Source organism: Ophidiomyces ophidiicola, assembly GCF_022830035.1.
Source record: "Ophidiomyces ophidiicola strain CBS 122913 chromosome Unknown scaffold_56, whole genome shotgun sequence".
Classification (NCBI taxonomy): Eukaryota; Fungi; Ascomycota; class Eurotiomycetes; order Onygenales; family Onygenaceae; genus Ophidiomyces; species Ophidiomyces ophidiicola.
Window position 1 is genome coordinate 15,796 of NW_026054696.1, and position 19,095 is coordinate 34,890.

Genomic DNA, 19,095 nt, shown 5'->3' on the forward strand with positions numbered 1-19,095 from the left:
CTGTCGCGCAAGGCGAATCGGGGACGCCCGGGGTATTTTAGCAATACGGATTGACGGGCGGACCCGAGAAAAGAGGCTACCGCCTCCCTAGTCGTTTCGGCGCGATCCTTGTGCGCGATGGATTACGATCTTCCCCCGCCCAGCTTCGACGCCAATCGGTGCTCTTGACACGCTCATAGCCGCATTATGATGATCATTATCTTTTTAGTCCTCATTTAAAGCCTATAAGGCAATTTGGCTTTGACCTTCCTCCTTGACCTACCTCGCGTCATTGCCTTTGCGGCAATGATTGCAGTTTCGGAGCAAAGATCACCGCCATTTGTGATAACAGGGGACACAATGATACGACGGGCGGTGTGAAATGCTTGATCTCGGGTTTCTGCATGGGGCATGTGAGAGAAGGATGCGCTTTCGCGTCACATGTCTGGACGTGTACCTGTGACTTCGACAGTCACCCAGCTACGGAATTCCACCGCTCCTATCAACTTACCTGGGGATACTCAGTACACTTCTCGTGTCCAGATAGTCATGTTTCGTAATTCCCCATCATTTGTGTGAAAACAAGGAACTTAACTAGATTTAATGCTGGAAAATCTTGAGCATATGTCAGTCGCTCCTATTTTTCTTGTAGACTATCAAATAACCTTGCTGGGAAGAAACTGTTAAAGTTTTTTTAAGATGACAAGATCCCGTCTGCATACGAGGATACAGAACTTATCCGAACCAGTCATCTTTCCCGCCTTTGATGTGCTTTGATTTAGCACTCTCGTATGTCGCTGGAGACAGTCGCCCAGCAGGTACTTAGTTCGTTTTGGCGTAAGCAAGTCCTTGGAGCCTACGTATGCCAGAAAACTTAATATTTGTCAAAACGGCCTATTTCACTAGCGATAGGTTTCTATTCACTAGCCAATCTCTTTCAAATAGAAGTCCTAAGCCGCTCAAAACAACTTAGAAACTCAATTGAGTACAGCAGTCAACATAGTGCCCTCTAGTTTTAATCTTCCTATATATAGGAATATTATCCCTCTCATAAGTCATGATCGAGGCTATGAAATGTAACAGTCGATGCTACACAATTCGCGACACTGCGCCGTCATACATACGCCGCCGCTTTCCCTCCTTGTAAATCCTTCGAGGAGATGATGCTGACGTATTTAGGGCCTGGCCAATCAGCGCGTGGCCCGACGGGGCTTGAGTTTCCCCGCACCGCACAATCTTATCAGATCGCTAGTGCCAGATCGGACCCACAATAAAGCTTGGCTCTATTGTGTTGGTACCTTTTATGCCGCCCCCATTTATGCACTTTTTTTTAATCGGGTGCGCCTGGGTGTGTATTATTCATGACGCCATGGAGGAATCTGGTATTATTACAAAGTCTTTGCGCCAATGTACAGAAATATTGAACACCATCAGTCCTTCGCCTCCTCTATGTCAAGGTATATCCTCCATCAACTCGCATGTCGGCGCCCGTGACATACTTGCTCGCATCGCTCAACAAAAATGTCACCGCACCCATGAGGTCCTCGGGCTTGCCCATTTTCCCTTGAGGTATCAATGACGTCCACTTCTGTTTGAGATCGGAGTTGTCGTCGAGAATCTTGCGGGTCCTAGATAGACAGCACGGTCAGAACGCTGTTCTACTGGTAATACAAAAAGCGAAGAAGAAGAGAAGGCGCCCCAACTTACAAAGCAGTCAGCATGTATCCAGGGCTAATACAATTCACCCTGATCCCCACGCTTGCCCATTCAACCGCCAGCGAAGCAGCCAAGTGCCTGATTGCCGCCTTTGCGGCGTTGTATGGCGCCTGGGGCTGGGGCACATTGACAATGGCACCGGACATACTGCCAATCATCACGATGCTGCCCGGAGATTTGCGAGACATGAGGTGTTTGGCGACCGCCACTGCGTAAAGATATGACCCGTCAACATTGACCGACCACAGCTTTTGCATCCGGTCGTGCGGATAGGATACGGCGTCGAAGTTCTCGGTGAAGCCGGCGGACGTGACTAGGTGATCAATGCGGCCGTGCTCCTCCAGAATTTCTGCGACGCTGTTGTCGACGGACTCGGGGTTGCCGACATCGGCTTGGTGGGCCGTGATCTTGGGGAGCGATTTCTCGCTGAGCCCGGGGTTTTCGGCTTGGAATTGCTCGAGCATATTCTTAGCCTGATCTTGGGCTTCTTGGACTGAACAAAAGGGAGGTATATTATTAGCTATGCTGCTCCATTGGCAACGAACAGCGATATTGGAACCGAGCTCACCATTCAAGTCCACAATTGCTAGATCCGAGCCTGATGCCACCAATGCCTGCCCCATCACCAACCCCAGCCCTCTCGCGCCGCCCGTGATCACCGAGACCCGGTCTTCGAGGGAGAACGACGCCAGCGTTCGCTTGAAATGCCGTCCCCCACGGCCCTGGACAACAGGCGTCGGAGGCATCTCTTCATCTGGAGGATACTCAACGCGAACACTTTCGTCTATTCGAGCGTAGCGACCCTCATGGTTGCCCGAGGTCTCGCCGGGGTCGGCGGCCGTACTGGCTGACTTCAGAGGATCCTCATCGGAAGGGAATTTCGTGGATATGCTGTGGAGGGCGGGCGTTGACGAGATGAAGGAGCGTGCAGTGGGCGTGAGGTGGGCCGGCGATGGACAGGATGCTCGAGGGAGGGGAATATTCACGCCACGGGATGCATGGCGATAGAGAGATGCTTTGAACATCCCCAGCGCTTTTGTTGTAGAAGGTTCGGGGATTTTGTAGCTGGGTTGAGAACAGGAGATATCTTATGGTAGCTTCTGGTCGAAGCTTGTCTGGAGTCGGGAAACAGGTCAATTGTCAACGAGCGAGCTGCAGGGTCTGCATGGCAAGATTTAATCCGATTGAATGATGATGTAACAAGCGAATTTCGGATTAAACGAGCTCGTTCAAGGCACTCATTCGCCCTGCCCAGTTAGTTTGGATATCTGACAGAAAAAGTGGCTCTCGGAAACTCAATCCAGGATTCATTCACGACACGATTGCTGTAGAAATCACTACTGCGAAGGTCTTTTAGACAAATGGATATCGAAAACGGTGTAAATTGAAGGGGAAAAGACCCAAGGGCTCTAGAACATTTTCTAGTCAAGCCTGTCACTCGTGCGAGAAAGGGATAACTACATAGCTAAGAGCGCTAGCAGGAAGAGGAAGGCCACCGTTCTTCATTTTCGAACTCCTCTAGCTAGTGGCCAAGTGTAGCGAGCCGTCGCAGGCCGGAGCTCCAAGTATTCACGATGCTGATCCTGCAAGAGTCATCTGATGGTAGTGCACGCACGGTACCTTAAAAACTCGCGATGGCCTACTCCGCTGCAACGGCCCGCCTGGAGGGGAGTGTTTAGGGCGGCTCTTTAGCTAGCTTTACCTGGAACGGAGGGTGGCGGGGCGGTGAATTCCAGGCGGTGTGGGGGGCAGCTGTGGGGACCAGCCCTGTAACTTCGGGGGAGGAATAGGGCCCCGAAGAGTGATCGTTAAGTTCACTATTATTAAATTTGGGCAGCAATAATGAATCCACGGCGTTTTGTGGAGCACAGCATCGCTTTTTTTTTTAGTCATTTGGCTACAATTAAAGAAAAAATCGATCATAGTGTACATAATCGCCAGAGCATCGAGGTATTATCATATCTACCTACCCTGACATGACACACGGAAAAACAAGCAACCTCACGCACGCCAACTAGAATCTATTTCTCTTCAGTACCAGCAAACTCCACCAAAGGCGTTCCAGCTTTGCAAATGTCCTGTATGACCGCAATCAGTATTCAAACTCAGAGCATGGGGGAACCAAAACTTACGCCTTGCTTATGTACCACTTTTGATATCACTCCGTCCTGAGGAGCCCTGATCACCGTTTCCATCTTCATACTTTCAATAACAACCAACGGCTGATCTTTCTCCACTTTATCGCCCTCCGAGACCGCCACCCGTAAAATCTTGCATGGCATGGGCGCAATCACACTGTTCGCCGTATCTTTGATGCCCAGTGCCTTCTCCATCCACTTCGCGCGTGGGATTCGAAGACGATATTGCTTCCCTCGTTGGAATACTGTGACATTATCCTCGTCCCGCACCACAGTGGTGTCAAGTCGTGTATGAGGGAAAAATGACGAGTGTACGTTGGGAGCGGTATCTTTCTGGCGGGTAACATTCGTGAATGTCTTTCCGTCGACTGTGATATCAAAGCTGTTGGGTCCGGTTTGTTGGATCTGGGTAGAGAATGGAGTGCCCTCTGGCTCGCCTGGGGCGGTGGCCTGAACGAACGAGAACTGTCGTTGTTGATATGCAGGGCTAAAGCCGATAGTAGAGCCGGCTGGCCCGGCCGAACTGCTGTCCAAGTAACACGCCAAAGTCGCCTGGGCTAATACCTCGGGCTCAATAGGGTCTTTTCTGAACAACTCGTCGCGGTGTTTTTCGATGTAGCCTGTTTCTACCTCGCCCGCTACGAAATCCGCGCTTCTACATACTCGCTTGATGAACTCGATATTGGTCATTGGGCCAGCGACTTCATACTGCTCGAGAGCGGTTGCGAGACTTCGAAGAGCTTCCGTGCGGTCGGCTCCCCTGACAATTAACTTGGAAATCATCGGGTCGTAATGTGAAGAGACTTCATCTCCAGCGACGAATCCAGCATCAATGCGAACGTCTTCCGTCGTTTGAGGGGTGCGAACGTGAATCAGGCGACCTGAATCAGGTACAAATCCCTGGTCAGGGTTCTCGGCGTATATTCTGGCCTCAATGGCATGACCGCTGGTAGCAATCTTTGCTTCCACTTCTTCTTGCGTTAGAGGTAGAGGAGCTCCTTCGGCAACCAAGAGTTGCCAGTGCACGAGATCTTGTCCAGTGACCATTTCAGTGACGGGATGCTCGACCTGTAGACGAGTGTTCATCTCCATGAAGAAGAACTCGCCCGTGTCGTTGTCGAAAATGAACTCAACAGTGCCCGCTCCCTCATAGCCAACAGCCAGAGCAGCCGCCCTGGCTTTCTCCCAGATGTCTTTTCTGGTCGAGTCGACCAGATGAGGGGCCGGAGACTCCTCCAAAATCTTCTGGTGTCGCCGCTGGATACTGCAGTCTCTTTCACCGAGCGCCACGCAATTTCCATGCTTGTCTGCAAATACCTGAACTTCAATATGGCGGGGAGTCGTGATATACTTTTCAATCAGAACCTGATCATCGGCAAACGAGTTTCTTGATTCAGATTTTGCGGAGGCAAGTTGGTCCTGGAACGTCTCCTTCGAGCTGCAGATACGCATACCCTTACCACCGCCTCCTTTGATAGCTTTGATCAAGACCGGATATCCAATTTTGTCTGCTTCTGTCTGAAGAAATTCTGGGTCTTGGTTCGATCCATGGTAGCCAGGTACACATGGAACACCAGCAGCAGTCATGATCTCTTTTGATCGACTATAGTAGCATCTTTTAGCAGCTGTCCGATCGCAGAGAATCCTATAAAACACCAATAGCAACATACCTTTTATCACCCATGGCCTCGATGGCTGTGAATGGAGGCCCAATAAACACGAGTCCCGCCTGTGAGCATTTCTGCGCAAAACCGGAATTTTCACTTAGCTATTCCATGGCGAGTCAGTAAATATAATTTGGGTGCATGACTTCATGGACAGGAGCAATCAGCATACAAAGCCATATCCAGGGTGAATTCCCTTGCATCCCTCCCTCTTCGCAATCTCGATTATCCGGTCTCCATCGAGGTAGGCGGAAGTCTCGCCGAGGTTGAAGGCAAACGGCGAACTCAAGGCATGTTGTGATCGCGCATCGGGGTCGGTATATAACGTAGTTACTCGTACGCCGTGTTGTCCAGCGGTCCTTCCTACTCGTCTGATCTGGCATTAGCTTACCGGTCCAGGCTTTTTGCGACTGCAGCGCTACATATACATACAGCGCGATCTCACCACGATTGGCGATCAGGATGGAATTGAGAGCGGTACCATCACGGCCCGCAGCGTTCGAGAGCGAAGACGACCGTCTTATAGCAGATCTGAGAAGCGCGGTTCGGCTGAGGTGGGAAGCGGGATGGAGCCGGGATGCTAGAGCTTGCAGAGACATCTGGCTGAGGTGGGTGAGGGGACGTAGGGGGCAGTCTCGGGAAGGCAAAAAAATTGTCAGGGCGATACTCGCATCCCCGTCTCGCAGAGGTCGACAGGATCTCCTTTTTTTTTTTTTGCTTCTCGCTTTCTTTCGCGCAGTGCTTCCCCACGAAATCCACGGCCTGCTTGCCGGGCCGAGAGCATCGCGACGGCTGCTTGGCCGCGCTAAGCGGATAGGCGCTCTCGCCGACGCAAACCGCGTTCGGGGTGGGGCGCCGAAAGTTACCGCCCTGCCGTAATCTTACCGTATGCGGCAGAACGGCCGACTGGTCACGTGTATTTATCGGCGCACCTTCCTAGCACAACACAACTGACGTCATCATCGCTCGGCAAATCTGCGGAGGTTCAGCCGGCTACTATAAGATTCTGTATGGGACTAATACACTGCGATTGCCTATAAGAGATGTATCTATGCGAAAAATTGAGCTATTCTACTTGTTTAGGCTCTTGTAGTAAAAATAAACTTTAGTTCCTGGACATGATTGTATTTATGGCAACCAAAATGGCCACCAAAAGAATCAGGAAAGTGTACTTTTAGCAGAACACAAGGTGGTTTTAAAGCAAACATACATCTGCTGTGCAGGTTGCTAAAGAAAAGGGTATAAAACTGATTGGTTTCCAATTGCCAAGTATGAATTTTGTACTATGCAAGCTATCGACGCCAAACCATCAAACCTCTCATCAAAGTCCCTAAGAAGCATACTCCTTGTTAAACGCTCTTCCAATGACCATGCGTCGGATCTCGCTCGTTCCGGCACCAATCTCATACAGCTTCGCATCCCTCAGTATCCTCCCCGCCGGAATTTCATTGATGTACCCCGTGCCGCCCATCAGCTGGATCGCGTCTAGCGCGCATTCCGTCGCGCGCTCGGCGGCGTAGAGAATGGCGCCGGCGCAGTCCTGGGTGCGAATGTGCGTACCCTCGGGCGAGCCGGCGGAGTTGTCGATCTGTCGGGCGATGCTGTAGGTGTAGGCGCGGGAGACGGCGAGTTTGGTGTACATGTCGGCGAGTTTGCCTTGGACGAGTTGGTTGTGGGCGATGGGGGCGTTGAACTGTTTGCGGGTGTGGGTGTAAGGAAGGACGAGGTCAAGAGACGCTTGCATGAGTCTGGGGGAATGTTAGCAAAGGCAGATTCCCACAGTAGAGAGAAATGGCTTACCCTAGAGGGCCGGCACTGAGAACCAAACGCTCGAGATCTAATCCCTCCATGAGAACGTGAACACCCCGGTTTTCCTCTCCGAGCACATTTTCAGTCGGCACGAAGACGTCTTCGAAGACAATTTCGCCCGTGTTGGAGCCTCTCATGCCCAGTTTATCAAGCTTGCGTGCACACGAGAAGCCCTTGGACGAGGTCTCAACAATGAAGGCAGTGATGCCCTTTGAGCCCTCCTTGGGCTTCGTTTTGGCGTAGACAACAATGTAGTCAGCATCAGGCCCGTTGGTGATCCACATCTTAGTGCCGTTCAGCAGGTACCCGCCGTCGACGGCTTTGGCTGTGGTCTTCATGCTGACGACATCAGATCCGGCCGAGTGCTCCGACATGGCCAGCGCACCGATCTTTTCACCGGATATCAGACCGGGCAGGAACTTCTGCTTCTGAGCGGTGGTTCCGTTCAGCGAGAGCTGGTTGACGCAGAGCTGCGAATGGGCGGCGTACGACAGGCCAATGCTGCCGGAGGCTCTGGTGATCTCCTCGAGAACAATGCAGTGGGCCTGGTAGCCCAGCGAAGTGCCACCGTACTCCGTGTCTGCGGTCATTCCCAGAAAGCCGGCATCGCCCAATTTCTTCCACATCTCGTTGGGAAAGGCATTGTCGGTGTCTGTCTTCGCGGCTACCTCCTCGGGGATTTCTCGTCCTGCGCCGTAGAGTTAGCCGTGCTGTGGCCAGGCGCTGGTAGCGCAGCGCAGCGCGCGGGGGTCTCACTGGTGAATTCCTGCACGCGCTCCCTCAGCTCCGCGAGGTCGCTCTCGTCCGGCGCAACGAAGGAGTCTGGGTGTTTGGACGAAGCGGCGCGCCAGGTCGAGCGCGGGGCCAACAGCGGGCGTCTGGCAGAGAGCGAGCGGGCGGTGCGGCCGAAGAGGCGAGGGACAAGCGACGACGCCATAGTTGCGAGAGAGATAGAGAGCGAGAGCGAGAGAGCGAGAGAGAGCGTGAAGACGCCTGTGCTGGCCCGATTCGTCTCGTCGGGCTCGGCTCGGCTGACCTTCCGCGTCGGCGCCCGGCTGTGCGCGGCTATTCGCGCCGACGAGCCGTCGCGGGCGGCGAGCCGAATCGACGGAAATCAGAGAGCAGTGAGAGACTGCTCGACGACGACAACGACAACGACGACGAGCTCGACAACACCGCCCGGCTCGCATTGAATTTGAAGCATGCGCTGAAGCTGCCCTCGCTTTCCCCCCCGTCTCAACCGCCCGCCGTCCGCCAGCATGGCCGCCGCCCGCGCGCCCTCGTCCACGCTCCTCCGCAGCCTCCGCGGCGCGCTCTCACGTAACGCCCACTTCTCGCTGCGACAACAGCGGCCAAACCGACTCTTCCCAGCATCCTCGTCCTCGTCCTCCTTCTCCTTGCCGTCATCCGCCCGCTCCATCGCCAACCACACACACGGCCACCAGGCGTCCGCCATCTCCGTGCTGCCGACCGCCGTCGACCCGTCGTCGGCCGACTTCCAGCAGAATGCGCAGCAGATGCACGAGCTGCTGGCACACATGGCCACGCTGCACGCCGGCATCGCGCAGGGCGGCCCGCAGAAGGCGCGCGACAAGCACCTGGCGCGGGGCAAGATGCTGCCGCGCGACCGCGTCACCGGCCTGATCGACCCGGGCACGTCGTTCCTGGAGCTGTCGCCGCTGGCCGGCCACCAGATGTACGGCGCCGATGAAGTACCGTCCGGCGGCATGATCACAGGCATCGGCACCGTTGAGGGCGTGACGTGCATGATCGTGGCCAACGACAGCACCGTCAAGGGCGGCACGTACTTCCCCATCACCGTCAAGAAGCACCTGCGCGCGCAGGCCATCGCCCAGGAGAACCGTCTGCCGTGCATCTACCTGGTCGACTCGGGCGGCGCCAACCTGCCGCACCAGGCCGACGTCTTCCCCGACCGCGACCACTTCGGCCGCATCTTCTTCAACCAGGCCCGCATGAGCTCCATGGGCATCCCGCAGATCTCCGTCGTCATGGGGCCCTGCACCGCGGGCGGCGCTTACGTGCCCGCCATGAGCGACGAGAGCATCATCGTCGAGAACCAGGGCACCATCTTCCTGGCCGGCCCGCCGCTCGTCAAGGCTGCCACCGGCGAGGTCGTGTCCGCCGAGGACCTGGGCGGCGGCCGCCTGCACAGCTCCATCTCCGGCGTCACTGACTACCTGGCCGTCGACGACGCCCACGCGCTCGTGCTGGCTCGCCGCTCCATCGCCAACCTGAACTATCCCAAGTCCGCCTCGCCGCTGCTCCCCGCCGGCACCACCGTCAAGGAGCCGCTGTACGACCCCGAGGAGCTGGCCGGCATCGTGGGCACCAACCTGCGCCGCCAGATCCCCGCGCACGAGGTCATCGCCCGCATCGTCGACGGCAGCGAGTTCGCCGAGTTCAAGCGCGACTACGGCTCTACGCTGGTCACCGGCTTCGCGCGCATATACGGCACCCAGGTCGGCATCGTGGCCAACAACGGCATCCTGTTCTCCGAGTCGTCGCTCAAGGGCGCCCACTTCATCGAGCTCTGCGCCCAGCGCAACATCCCGCTCGTCTTCCTGCAGAACATCTCCGGCTTCATGGTCGGTGCGGATGCCGAGAAGGGCGGCATCGCGAAGAACGGGGCCAAGCTGGTCACGGCCGTGGCGTGCGCCGACGTGCCCAAGTTCACCATCGTCTTCGGCTCCAGCGCAGGCGCCGGCAATTATGGAATGTGGTGCGTATTATCAACTTCCCCAAAATAGTGAATGAAAATATACTAACGTCGTAATTCTTCCTCCCCCAGCGGCCGAGCCTACTCCCCCCGTTTCCTCTACATGTGGCCCAACGCCAAAATCGGTGTCATGGGCTCCGAGCAGCTGTCGTCCGTGATGGCGGCGGTCGGCAAAACGGCCGATCCGAACCTTAAAGCCCGCATCGACACGGAGTCCGAAGCCATCTTCTCGTCCGCCCGGCTCTGGGACGATGGCGTCATTCCTCCCGCGCACACGAGGCGCGTCCTCGGCCTTAGTCTGGCTGCGTCGCTAGGCGGCCGGTTTGACGACGCGAAGACGAAATTCGGCGTTTTCAGGATGTAGTTGTAAAACATAAAAGGAGGACCCCGAGGTAGAGAAAAGAAGAAAAAAATATAAAAGAAGTAAAAATAAAATAAAAGCGGCTTGATACGATAACTGGCCGGGGGGAAGGGAGGGTGTCTATTCTATTTTTTCCTCGTGTTCCTTTCATTTTCTGGCATTGTTTTCCTTGTCCGGAGTAGTCAAGTAGTTAGTTAGGAGACCTGTCTAGACGTGTGTGCATGGTCGTCGTCTGTATACCTAGTTAGTTATCCCCAAGCATCAATCCAACTTCCTATTTCCGAACGGACTCTCTCCGTGAAACCCCTTTTCTTTTTCTTTTTTTTTCTCTCCTATCACGGTTCCAAACTCCCATTCCCCTCCCAAAAAAGAAAAGAGAAGAAAAAGAAAACGCATCAAATCACACAGGTCATCCGAAGGTCTATAGTTCTGGACTCTTTTGCCCGCCGCCGACGTCCAATCAAACATGCAGGGCGAAGCTTTGCCTCCGACGGGGGGAAAGCGAACCGGTTCAGTTATATTTCGTTAGGGTTTGGGGGGAGCTGCAGAGGAAAGACTCTAATAATCCCTGGATACATGCATGTCACCTGCAGCAGATAACCAGAATCTTCAGTGCAAAAATGACATATGAAGACACGATTTCTCCACACAAAGGCCGGCTTTGCTTCGGAGCTCGGTGATGTGAATTTTTTTTTTATTTTTTTGAGTAGCTTCACTGGAATGAATGTGTATGTCTCCTTGGTGTTCACGGTGGCCTGATTTGATTTGTTTTTTCGGGGAGGGAGAGTACCTTGAGGGGAATTGAGGGAGCGGCAAAAAAGGAATGGTTCAAAATATCCCGGCGCGGGAATGATAAGAGAGCTAGCTTAATATCCGACGCTTCAAAAATGAGGACCCCAAAAAAACATGCAGTCGAGATGATATATAGAGTAGGGCTGGCTGGAAAATAAACGAACGCGTCATACCTGGCTGTCACCAGTAAAGATAAAAAAAGAAAAGAAAAGAAAGCGGAGTGTTATACGGGAGTATTTTGGATAACCAAACGGCAAACGGCCGAGGATGCGCAACATATGAGAATATTGTTTTTTTCTTTTGTACATCCAAAAAGATCCAAAATAGGCATTCACCAGGTAATTTCTCACATGCCCCGTTGACATAACCCAAGACAAAAGTATATATGTATATAATAGTAGCAAAAAGAAAGAAATTCTGTAACTAAATAAAAAAAATGACTCCAAGGAAAACTTTTTTTTCTCCATCCTAGTATAGATATGAAAAACGAGGTATTTAAAATAGAAAAGAAAAGACCGTGTACCCTCCCAGAGTATATTCAACAGATTCACCATTAAGGAAAATCGAAACGGGAGGAATAGTAAAACCAGATCCCCAAAGGAAAAGAAATTGAGTTGGGCATCGAGCTTCATGCTGAAAGGGGAGGAGGAAAAAGAAAAAAATAATAAAAACAGAGAAGAGAAATGTATATGTATATGTCTAAAAAGGAAATGTGGTCGCAAGCCGATGGTATAAGCGGGGGGCGAGGGGAAAGTGGGAATGAAGATGCAGAAAACACGACGTGGCATAGTTACCACACCTCAGAGGATCACGCATTCAGGCCGTAGAGTTTTTTTCCTACTCGGTTTCTTGCTCCGCTTCTGGGCATCTTTCTTTTTCGCGGCATTGTGCTCGCGGTCTCGGTCCTTGGTGGCCTGGATGTCCTTGCGGATAATCTGGCGGCAGAGGTCGACGAAGGCCTCGTCGACGTTGGCTCGTCTGCGCGCGGAGGTTTCGTAGTAGGGCGCATTGCCCCACTGCTGCGACAGCTGGAAGGCCTTGGATCGCGACACGGCGCGGTCTTCTTCGAGGTCCGATTTGTTACCGACAATGACGATGGGCACGTTCTGGTCATCCTTGATGCGAATGATTTGCTCGCGGAGCTCGGCAAGCTCGTTGAGCGAGGACATGCTTGTTATGGAGAAGACGAGCAGGAATCCCTCCCCTTGCTTCATATATAGCTCCCTATGCAATGCCGTATTAGTCCGGATCGAAATTTGCGGTTCGCTTAGACGGAATGGTATACGAATGCCGTCCACGCACGCATTTCAGAGGGCCTGGTGTGGCAGATGGGGCGGGGAGGATTTAAAATTCGGGGGGTATATACCTCATGGCAGCTGAAACAACCCACGTCAGCCTTAATACTCGCCGGAAACTTTAGTGGACACAGGGCGAGAGAGAGAAAAAAAAAAGGACTTACTAAACTGCTCCGTTCCCGCGGTGTCTAGGCTGCAGGTAGATTGGGATCAGCTGCTTTGCTTTCACCAGTAGAGTCTCTCCAAAGCCCAGCTCTGGGAGCCATTGCGCGCGACACGGACGACGCAGCAAGTTGAGAGAAGCGACTCACATTTCTAGAACGCATTGTCGGCCCTGTTGCATTGAGTGCGAGCGTAGATGTTACTAGGAGTGCTTGTAGAGAAAAAAAGAGAAGGGAGCATACATCGACTTCCAGCTGCTTGCGGTACGAGTCCTCGATGGTGGGATCATAGTTCTCAATCCATATGTTCTGGACGAATTGGGCTAGGCGGAGAGCAAGGAACGGGGTCGCAGGTTAGAGGAGAAGGCGACGCAATCGGACGAGGAGCTCGGGACGAAAACAAACATACCTGTCAAGCAGCTTTTGCCAACGCCGCCTGAAGGACAATTGGGTTAGCTGGGTGGTCGTGGTGAGGGAAGAGAGAGAGAGAGAGAGAGAGCATACCGGCGCCCAGCACGACGATGTGGTACTCGCGGCTGGAATTCCAGAAAGCTGTTAGCCACGCGGGTAACTGGCGGTGCAGAAACGACATTTGCGCCGGGGCCTGGCGACGAGAGGGCGTGAGGGAGGGCAGCAGAGCGAGGCAGAGGGTGACGCAGTGGGTGATGGAACGGGGTGAGGTGGGAGAGGAGGAGAGGATAGGAGAAAACAAGGGATAGATAGGCAGTCAAGGTAGGGAGGGAGGGAGCTGAAAGGGCGTCGTTACCGTGGCTGCAGTCGCAGATGGGCGGCCATGCCTGGGGGGCACGAGAATTTAAGGATTGCGGGAAGGAAGGGGGCGAGGCGGGGGGGGGGAGAGGGAGCCGGGGGGGGGGGTATGCCGGGGGGGGGGCGCGGCAGGATTGCAGCGAGGGAAGGGGAGGGAAGAGGAAGAGAGAGAGCGACGAGGGCGAGACGAAGGATTGCCGGGCTGGCGTTGGTGGTGGTGGTGGTCGTGGTGGTGGCCGTGGTGGTGCGGGCGGCGCGGCTGGCGGGGATGAGACACCAGGCGGGCCCGGCACACGCCTGGTCAGCGACAGGCCCGAAGCAACCCGGGCGAGCTGGGCGGGTGGGTGAGCGGTGGTGGTGGTGGTGGTGGTGGAGGAGGTGAAGCTGTGAGGTTGGTGAGGTGGTGAGGTGGTGAGGATGCGAGGTTGTTGGGTGCTGGTGATGGGAGAGTCGACCACCACGATCGTTGCTCAACAGAGGAACCGTCCAGCACCACCCGGCTCACTAGCCAGCCAACCAGCCAGCCAGCTCGCTAGCTCACTAACAACCTAGTTAACCTTCGTCTGAAACGGCGCGCCAGCATAAGCCCGCTCCGTTCATCTCGCGCGATCGTCTGACGGCCAGCACGCCCAACGGCTGTGAATCTGCAGGCTCGTCACCGCCGGGAGCTTTGGCCGCCGCTCAGGGTCCCGCGCCGCCCACGCCCACGCCCACCGCCCACTGCACGCCCCTGCAGATGCGTGTGTCTTAGCCTGCGGTGCGGCACGACCACGACCACGACGACGACGACGACCCTTGAGAGCCGGCTGTACTGTGTGAGTGATCTCATTCCCAGAACGCCTGTTGGCCCTGTTCTATAGCCTGCCTGCGCCCCCGTCTATCAAACACGTCCTATCATACACACACCCCACGCGCCACCCCGCGGCTCGCGTGCCATTATTACGAGTACTATGCTATGCTTCTCATCGTCATCGTCATCATCATCATCACCAGCATCCCGTCTAAACGCGCTCAACCACCGCCCAATGTCCATGGCTGGACCCAGCGATCAGCCACCCATGTCGCCGCTCGCAACCGAGCCCCCTTCCCCGGCCACCGCCGCCATCGTCGTTGCTAGCCCGTTGGGCAGTGCCGGGCGGTGATGCGCGCGCAGCGCTTCTAGTACGCGCGGGAACACCAGCGCGTGCACGTCGCGCGCCCACAGCAGGTCCAGGTGCTCGTAGTGCGCGATGCGCGTCGCCGTCGTGTGCGCCGGCAGCGCCCGCAGCATCACCTCGATGTCCACCAGGCTGTCGCTGCCGCCGTACACCAGCACGATGGGCGTGCGGATGTTGCGCGTCGGGAACTTGGCCGGCTTGTAGTACCGCGCCGCCCCGCCGACGAGGTTGAGCGTCGGCCCCGCGTCGTCGTCGTACATCTGGAAGCTCTGGTTGCGGATGATCTGGAACCAGTGCACCACCGACTTCGTGCTCGTGTACGAGTACAGGTGCGCGTACGCCGCCAGCTTCTGCCGCACGCTGATGTTCGCCCCCGTCCAGTTGAACAGCAGCGACAGCGACATGTCGATGATCCGCACGAATATCGGCGGGTACAGGATCGCCTGCCACATCGTCGCCGAGCTCAGAATGCTCCGCCGCCCAAACGCCAGGAATATTATGTCCGGCGACGCTTTGATCAGCGAATCCACCACCCCGTTGTGCAGCCCCGCCGGCGACATCGCCGGCGCCAGCCCAATGAAAACATCCACCTTCTGGTTCAGCCCCGGGTGAATCGAGAGCGTGGCAAAGGCCTGCGCCGTCCCCTGCGAAAACCCAATATAAGACAGCGACGCCTGCGACGTCACCGACAGAATGTAGTCAATGCTGTCCGGGATATCGTGGAAGGCAAACTGGTCCATGGAAAAGTTCCAAAACGCCGTCGACGACGGCGAGTGGCTGATCGACTTCTTCGAGTACTTGTTTCCGCGGTTGTTGCCAAACCACACATCGTAGCCCTGCTCGACCAGCGTGAACGGCAGACAGCGCTCTTCCTCCGACAGGCACACCCAAACCTCGCTGTTCATCAGAAGCCCGTGGTGCAGGTACACCACCCGCTTGCGGATACTTCCCTCACCGCTGTTCACCTGCCTCCCCCGTTCGCTTTTCTTACATGATATCCGATGCAGGCCAAGTAAGTACCCATCGCCGGTTTGCACAATGTGCTCCTCGGCCTCGTATCCAAACAGAGCACATAGATCGACAAAATCCGCCGCCTTGGCGACCGACGAGGAAAAATCTCGGTGTTTTATGTGGTGCTGCTGCGGCGACAGCCCGTGGAATAGCCGCTTCGACTGCCTGTAAAAGAACCCGATCACAGGCTGAGCTAGGGGTCGGTGTCAGCAATAATGCCGGTCTATACCAGGGCCTACTCAAGCAGCCTAACTCACGCAAAAAGGACGTTATCAGGTGTAGAATCCCTTCAATGAATATGAATATCAAAGATCCGAACAGCGCAAGGTACTCGCTCCTGAATTCAGGGGAAACCCGTTAGCACAACGCCGCCAATGCGTGGACGGGTTGGCATGAGACTGGGGGGGGGGTCTCCATACCAGAAGAGCCTGCCAATAACGGGAACACGAGGCATGGCGGCTCGTCAACGCTCCATCGACGGTCTTCCTCGCTCGGCTGCGCGGTCGAGGCTGGACGAAACGATAAACACGCGAGGCCGCCGCTGTAGTTTCTGAAATTCGCGCTTTTAAGGGGCTGGTTGTGCCTGTCTGGAAGCAACTTAGTAGCTCGTAGCTAATGCTGACGTCATCGGCGTACGTTCTTTGTATTAGTAATGTTCACGTGATATTGAAGCTGCCAGCCAATCACAGCTGCCGCTTTTGAGTTGCCGCATCGGTCGCGGCCGGGAAAGAGAAAAAGAGCATCATATCATCAGACCGATCTGAACCCTCCGCCCAAATAGTCCCAGTGGTTGCCCACGACTCGGGCGCTGAGAATTCCGCCATGCCGAGCTCCTGTAAAGATATCCGTATGTTGAATCTCTCTCTGGTGGGGAGGAACCTCCCATCAATGTCTTCATATCTGGAGGAGGCGTGCTGATCGTCTGCAATTACAGGGCAAGCTCTGGCCCAATGTCTCCAGGAGTCGGACTGCATTATGGTCCAGCGGAACTCTCCGCGAGACTGTCTGAACCCGCCTCACCTCGAGCAGCTGCCGATTCAATGCCAGCAGCTCCGAAAGGGTTTGGGTGAATGCAAGTACGTCAACGGAGCAATTCTTTTTAATATGCTCTTTCATACTACAATACCACTTAAAGCCCATACGCTAACCATATTATTTTTCTTTCTCAGGCGCGGCCTGGTGGACATGCGCAAGCGTTTCCGAGGGAACCAACCCGTTTCGATATCCAAGGAGAAGGATGTGTCGACCGGCGAGGTCATTGAGAAGAGGACGCCGGTCCCTCAGCTGTATGCGGGGAAGCCAGTCGTTCAGTCGGTAAAGGAGACTAGCGGCAATGAAGGTGTCATGGATCCGGAGAAGACAAGAGGGCTATAACAACTATCCCCCCGAAGGGTATGGGATAGGTTTTTCTGTACGATTTGTATGCTTTGGCGTTTTGGATGGAGTTACCAAACAAAGGCGTTGAATTGGGATATTATATTGGGAAAAACTGCTGCCGATGTCGTTAATTCGATTTGATGCTTTGGCAAATTTGTACATAAATATATGTCTGACGATTAGAACACACCACTACTCTGATTCATCAGTAACCTTGAGTGGAACAACTAAAATTGAACTAAATCAGCTTTTTAACCATTTCCGCTGGTACATAAAATATAAAATATTGGAATATACAGATATAAAAAGTCCCCGCTTTAGTTACATGGCGAAAGAAAAAAAAAGGAGCAACACGTAATGGTCTACTGTTCTTTTTTCTCTCCATTCTCTTGTTTCGGCGGAGCCGAGTACAACCACAGCATGGTAAAAGCCAGGAACCCTCCAATAACCGACCACAACCCAGCAATCCACACCCAACCGCCAGTGATGGTCCAGCTGCGTGGCCACTCGTCGTGGGCAAAATGACGAACCGTAATCTCATGCTTCTCGTACACGTTGGTGAGGAAGGGCCGTTTATAGTTCACCCTGAATGAGAAAATGCCGTGTTGATCAGGGAGGACAAACGTGGTGCCGTAGATTGCACCCGTGGCTGTTTTGGAAACAGGCTTTAGGTTTAATCGGTGGAAAGGGGAGAGCATTGTGAATTCAAGTTGCAGTTGATCGTTTTTTGGAACTTCAAAGGGAATCCAGTGGTCGTTATCGTGCTCTGAAAGCTCGATGTTGAAGGTCTGTCGTCACATAAACATCAATAAACATACCAATTGTAGGTTCACTTGCTTTACGTACCACTTTATTTTTGATCCGGTAGATTGTGGGGTTCGTAGCATTCGTGAGAGCAGGCGCCGTAGCGTCTGACTCGCTCAAATAATGCTGTACCTTTCCAACTTTGATAACACCGGTTTCCTTGAACGTCCAAGCAGTGAGCCTTTTGGCGAACTCTCTGTTCCCCGTTTTGCTTTCTTTACCATCATTTGGTCCTTTAACGGTAGCAGAGAACCATTTGTCCTCTAAGCTCTGAAGAGAACCTAGGATAGTAAGACGAGCAGAATTTCTCGCCTGCACTGCTGAAACGAGAGAAATCTGCGAGCCTGTTGCAAATGGATCCTCTACGGCAGCGTCCATCTCTTTAGTGTCGTAAGAGTACGCGGTCGATGGAGCGTGAATAATCGGAGTAAGCAATGGGCTTGCATTTCCAAGAACCTGGCCAGCGGATTTTGGAAAAGCGAGAATTCCATGGCCAGCAAATAGATTCTTTACGTCTAAGCGCAGTTGTTTCGGTTGAGCAACAAGCAGGGTATCATGGAAGTCGGATGACGAAAGGGTATCGAAATTAAAATGGTCAACAACAACGGGTGCACGGTCGGGAGAGAGGCTTATGTCTAGCTCGAGGAGGAGAGATGATATGGCGTTGGGGACAGGGGAGCCTCCAGAAAGGGCCAACAAAATATTCCCATCTCCATTAAGGAAATTGAGGAGAGTATTGGGGGTCAAGGCAGGTCCAAGTCCTAGCATAAATTATTCATTAGCGTCCTGTAAACGCCTATGTGATAAGAGCTACTCCACCTTTTGTTTTCGTAGGGAGAATCATAAGATGGTCATAGGACCTCACTCCATGTTTGAACAGCGATAGGCTTTCATTCTTGGGGGCGGCAAATGTTATCGAATATCCCCGGCCTGTGTAGAAGCTAAGTTAGAATGGTAGAGACAAACGAGCACCGTAAATTGGAAGCACGTACTTTCAAGATCGGCCCAGAACGTCGAATATAGCTGCTTCTCAGACGCCTCCTCCTGGATGACGAGCAACCTGCTGCCCGAGCTACTCAATGCCTGAACGGCGCCATAGTAGATCCCAAGGACAAGTAGCGAGAGTAGCCACTGCATGTTAGCATCTAACCCACGCGCGCGCGGGCAATGCGGGCAGAGGGGAGAGAAGGGAGACAGTAACGGAGGGGGCCCAATTGCACCGAGAGGTAGGCTTCCGGCTCTTTTCGCTTCAACCGTGGGTGAAGCTTGCTCGCAATGGTGGAATTGAAGCTACGTGTTTGGATGCGCAGCCAACACGCCAAGACT

General features: G+C 54.1%; 8 protein-coding genes across 8 annotated transcripts; 2 read left to right on the top strand and 6 right to left on the bottom strand.

Annotated features, from left to right (window-relative positions):
* Positions 1 to 1,426: 1,426 nt before the first annotated feature.
* Positions 1,427 to 2,720, bottom strand: LOZ57_006769 (uncharacterized protein; the record flags this gene model as incomplete). Its single annotated transcript, XM_049255784.1, has 3 exons — positions 1,427 to 1,607; positions 1,687 to 2,188; positions 2,264 to 2,720. 3 exons carry the CDS (start codon positions 2,718 to 2,720, stop codon positions 1,427 to 1,429), a joined length of 1,140 nt encoding a protein of 379 aa, XP_049105233.1.
* A 996-nt stretch (positions 2,721 to 3,716) lies between these two features.
* On the bottom strand, positions 3,717 to 6,096 carry LOZ57_006770 (uncharacterized protein; the record flags this gene model as incomplete). Its single annotated transcript, XM_049255785.1, has 5 exons — positions 3,717 to 3,773; positions 3,828 to 5,436; positions 5,504 to 5,601; positions 5,670 to 5,868; positions 5,930 to 6,096. The coding sequence occupies 5 exons, from the start codon at positions 6,094 to 6,096 to the stop codon at positions 3,717 to 3,719; spliced, it is 2,130 nt and encodes a 709-aa protein (XP_049105234.1).
* A 731-nt stretch (positions 6,097 to 6,827) lies between these two features.
* Positions 6,828 to 8,243, bottom strand: LOZ57_006771 (uncharacterized protein; the record flags this gene model as incomplete). The annotated part of the gene is made up of 3 exons (XM_049255786.1): positions 6,828 to 7,245; positions 7,298 to 7,994; positions 8,063 to 8,243. 3 exons carry the CDS (start codon positions 8,241 to 8,243, stop codon positions 6,828 to 6,830), a joined length of 1,296 nt encoding a protein of 431 aa, XP_049105235.1.
* Positions 8,244 to 8,565: 322 nt separating this feature from the next.
* MCCC2 (Methylcrotonoyl-CoA carboxylase beta chain, mitochondrial) lies at positions 8,566 to 10,407 on the top strand (the record flags this gene model as incomplete). Its single annotated transcript, XM_049255787.1, has 2 exons — positions 8,566 to 10,046; positions 10,116 to 10,407. 2 exons carry the CDS (start codon positions 8,566 to 8,568, stop codon positions 10,405 to 10,407), a joined length of 1,773 nt encoding a protein of 590 aa, XP_049105236.1.
* Positions 10,408 to 11,996: 1,589 nt separating this feature from the next.
* RSR1 (Ras- protein rsr1) lies at positions 11,997 to 12,834 on the bottom strand (the record flags this gene model as incomplete). Its single annotated transcript, XM_049255788.1, has 2 exons — positions 11,997 to 12,420; positions 12,803 to 12,834. The coding sequence occupies 2 exons, from the start codon at positions 12,832 to 12,834 to the stop codon at positions 11,997 to 11,999; spliced, it is 456 nt and encodes a 151-aa protein (XP_049105237.1).
* A 1,634-nt stretch (positions 12,835 to 14,468) lies between these two features.
* Positions 14,469 to 16,042, bottom strand: TGL1 (cholesterol esterase; the record flags this gene model as incomplete). Its single annotated transcript, XM_049255789.1, has 3 exons — positions 14,469 to 15,781; positions 15,846 to 15,925; positions 16,008 to 16,042. 3 exons carry the CDS (start codon positions 16,040 to 16,042, stop codon positions 14,469 to 14,471), a joined length of 1,428 nt encoding a protein of 475 aa, XP_049105238.1.
* A 368-nt stretch (positions 16,043 to 16,410) lies between these two features.
* LOZ57_006775 (uncharacterized protein) lies at positions 16,411 to 16,962 on the top strand (the record flags this gene model as incomplete). Its single annotated transcript, XM_049255790.1, has 3 exons — positions 16,411 to 16,435; positions 16,523 to 16,664; positions 16,758 to 16,962. The coding sequence occupies 3 exons, from the start codon at positions 16,411 to 16,413 to the stop codon at positions 16,960 to 16,962; spliced, it is 372 nt and encodes a 123-aa protein (XP_049105239.1).
* Positions 16,963 to 17,327: 365 nt separating this feature from the next.
* Positions 17,328 to 18,906, bottom strand: WBP1 (oligosaccharyl transferase glycoprotein complex, beta subunit; the record flags this gene model as incomplete). Its single annotated transcript, XM_049255791.1, has 4 exons — positions 17,328 to 17,753; positions 17,812 to 18,530; positions 18,589 to 18,699; positions 18,762 to 18,906. 4 exons carry the CDS (start codon positions 18,904 to 18,906, stop codon positions 17,328 to 17,330), a joined length of 1,401 nt encoding a protein of 466 aa, XP_049105240.1.
* Positions 18,907 to 19,095: the final 189 nt, after the last annotated feature.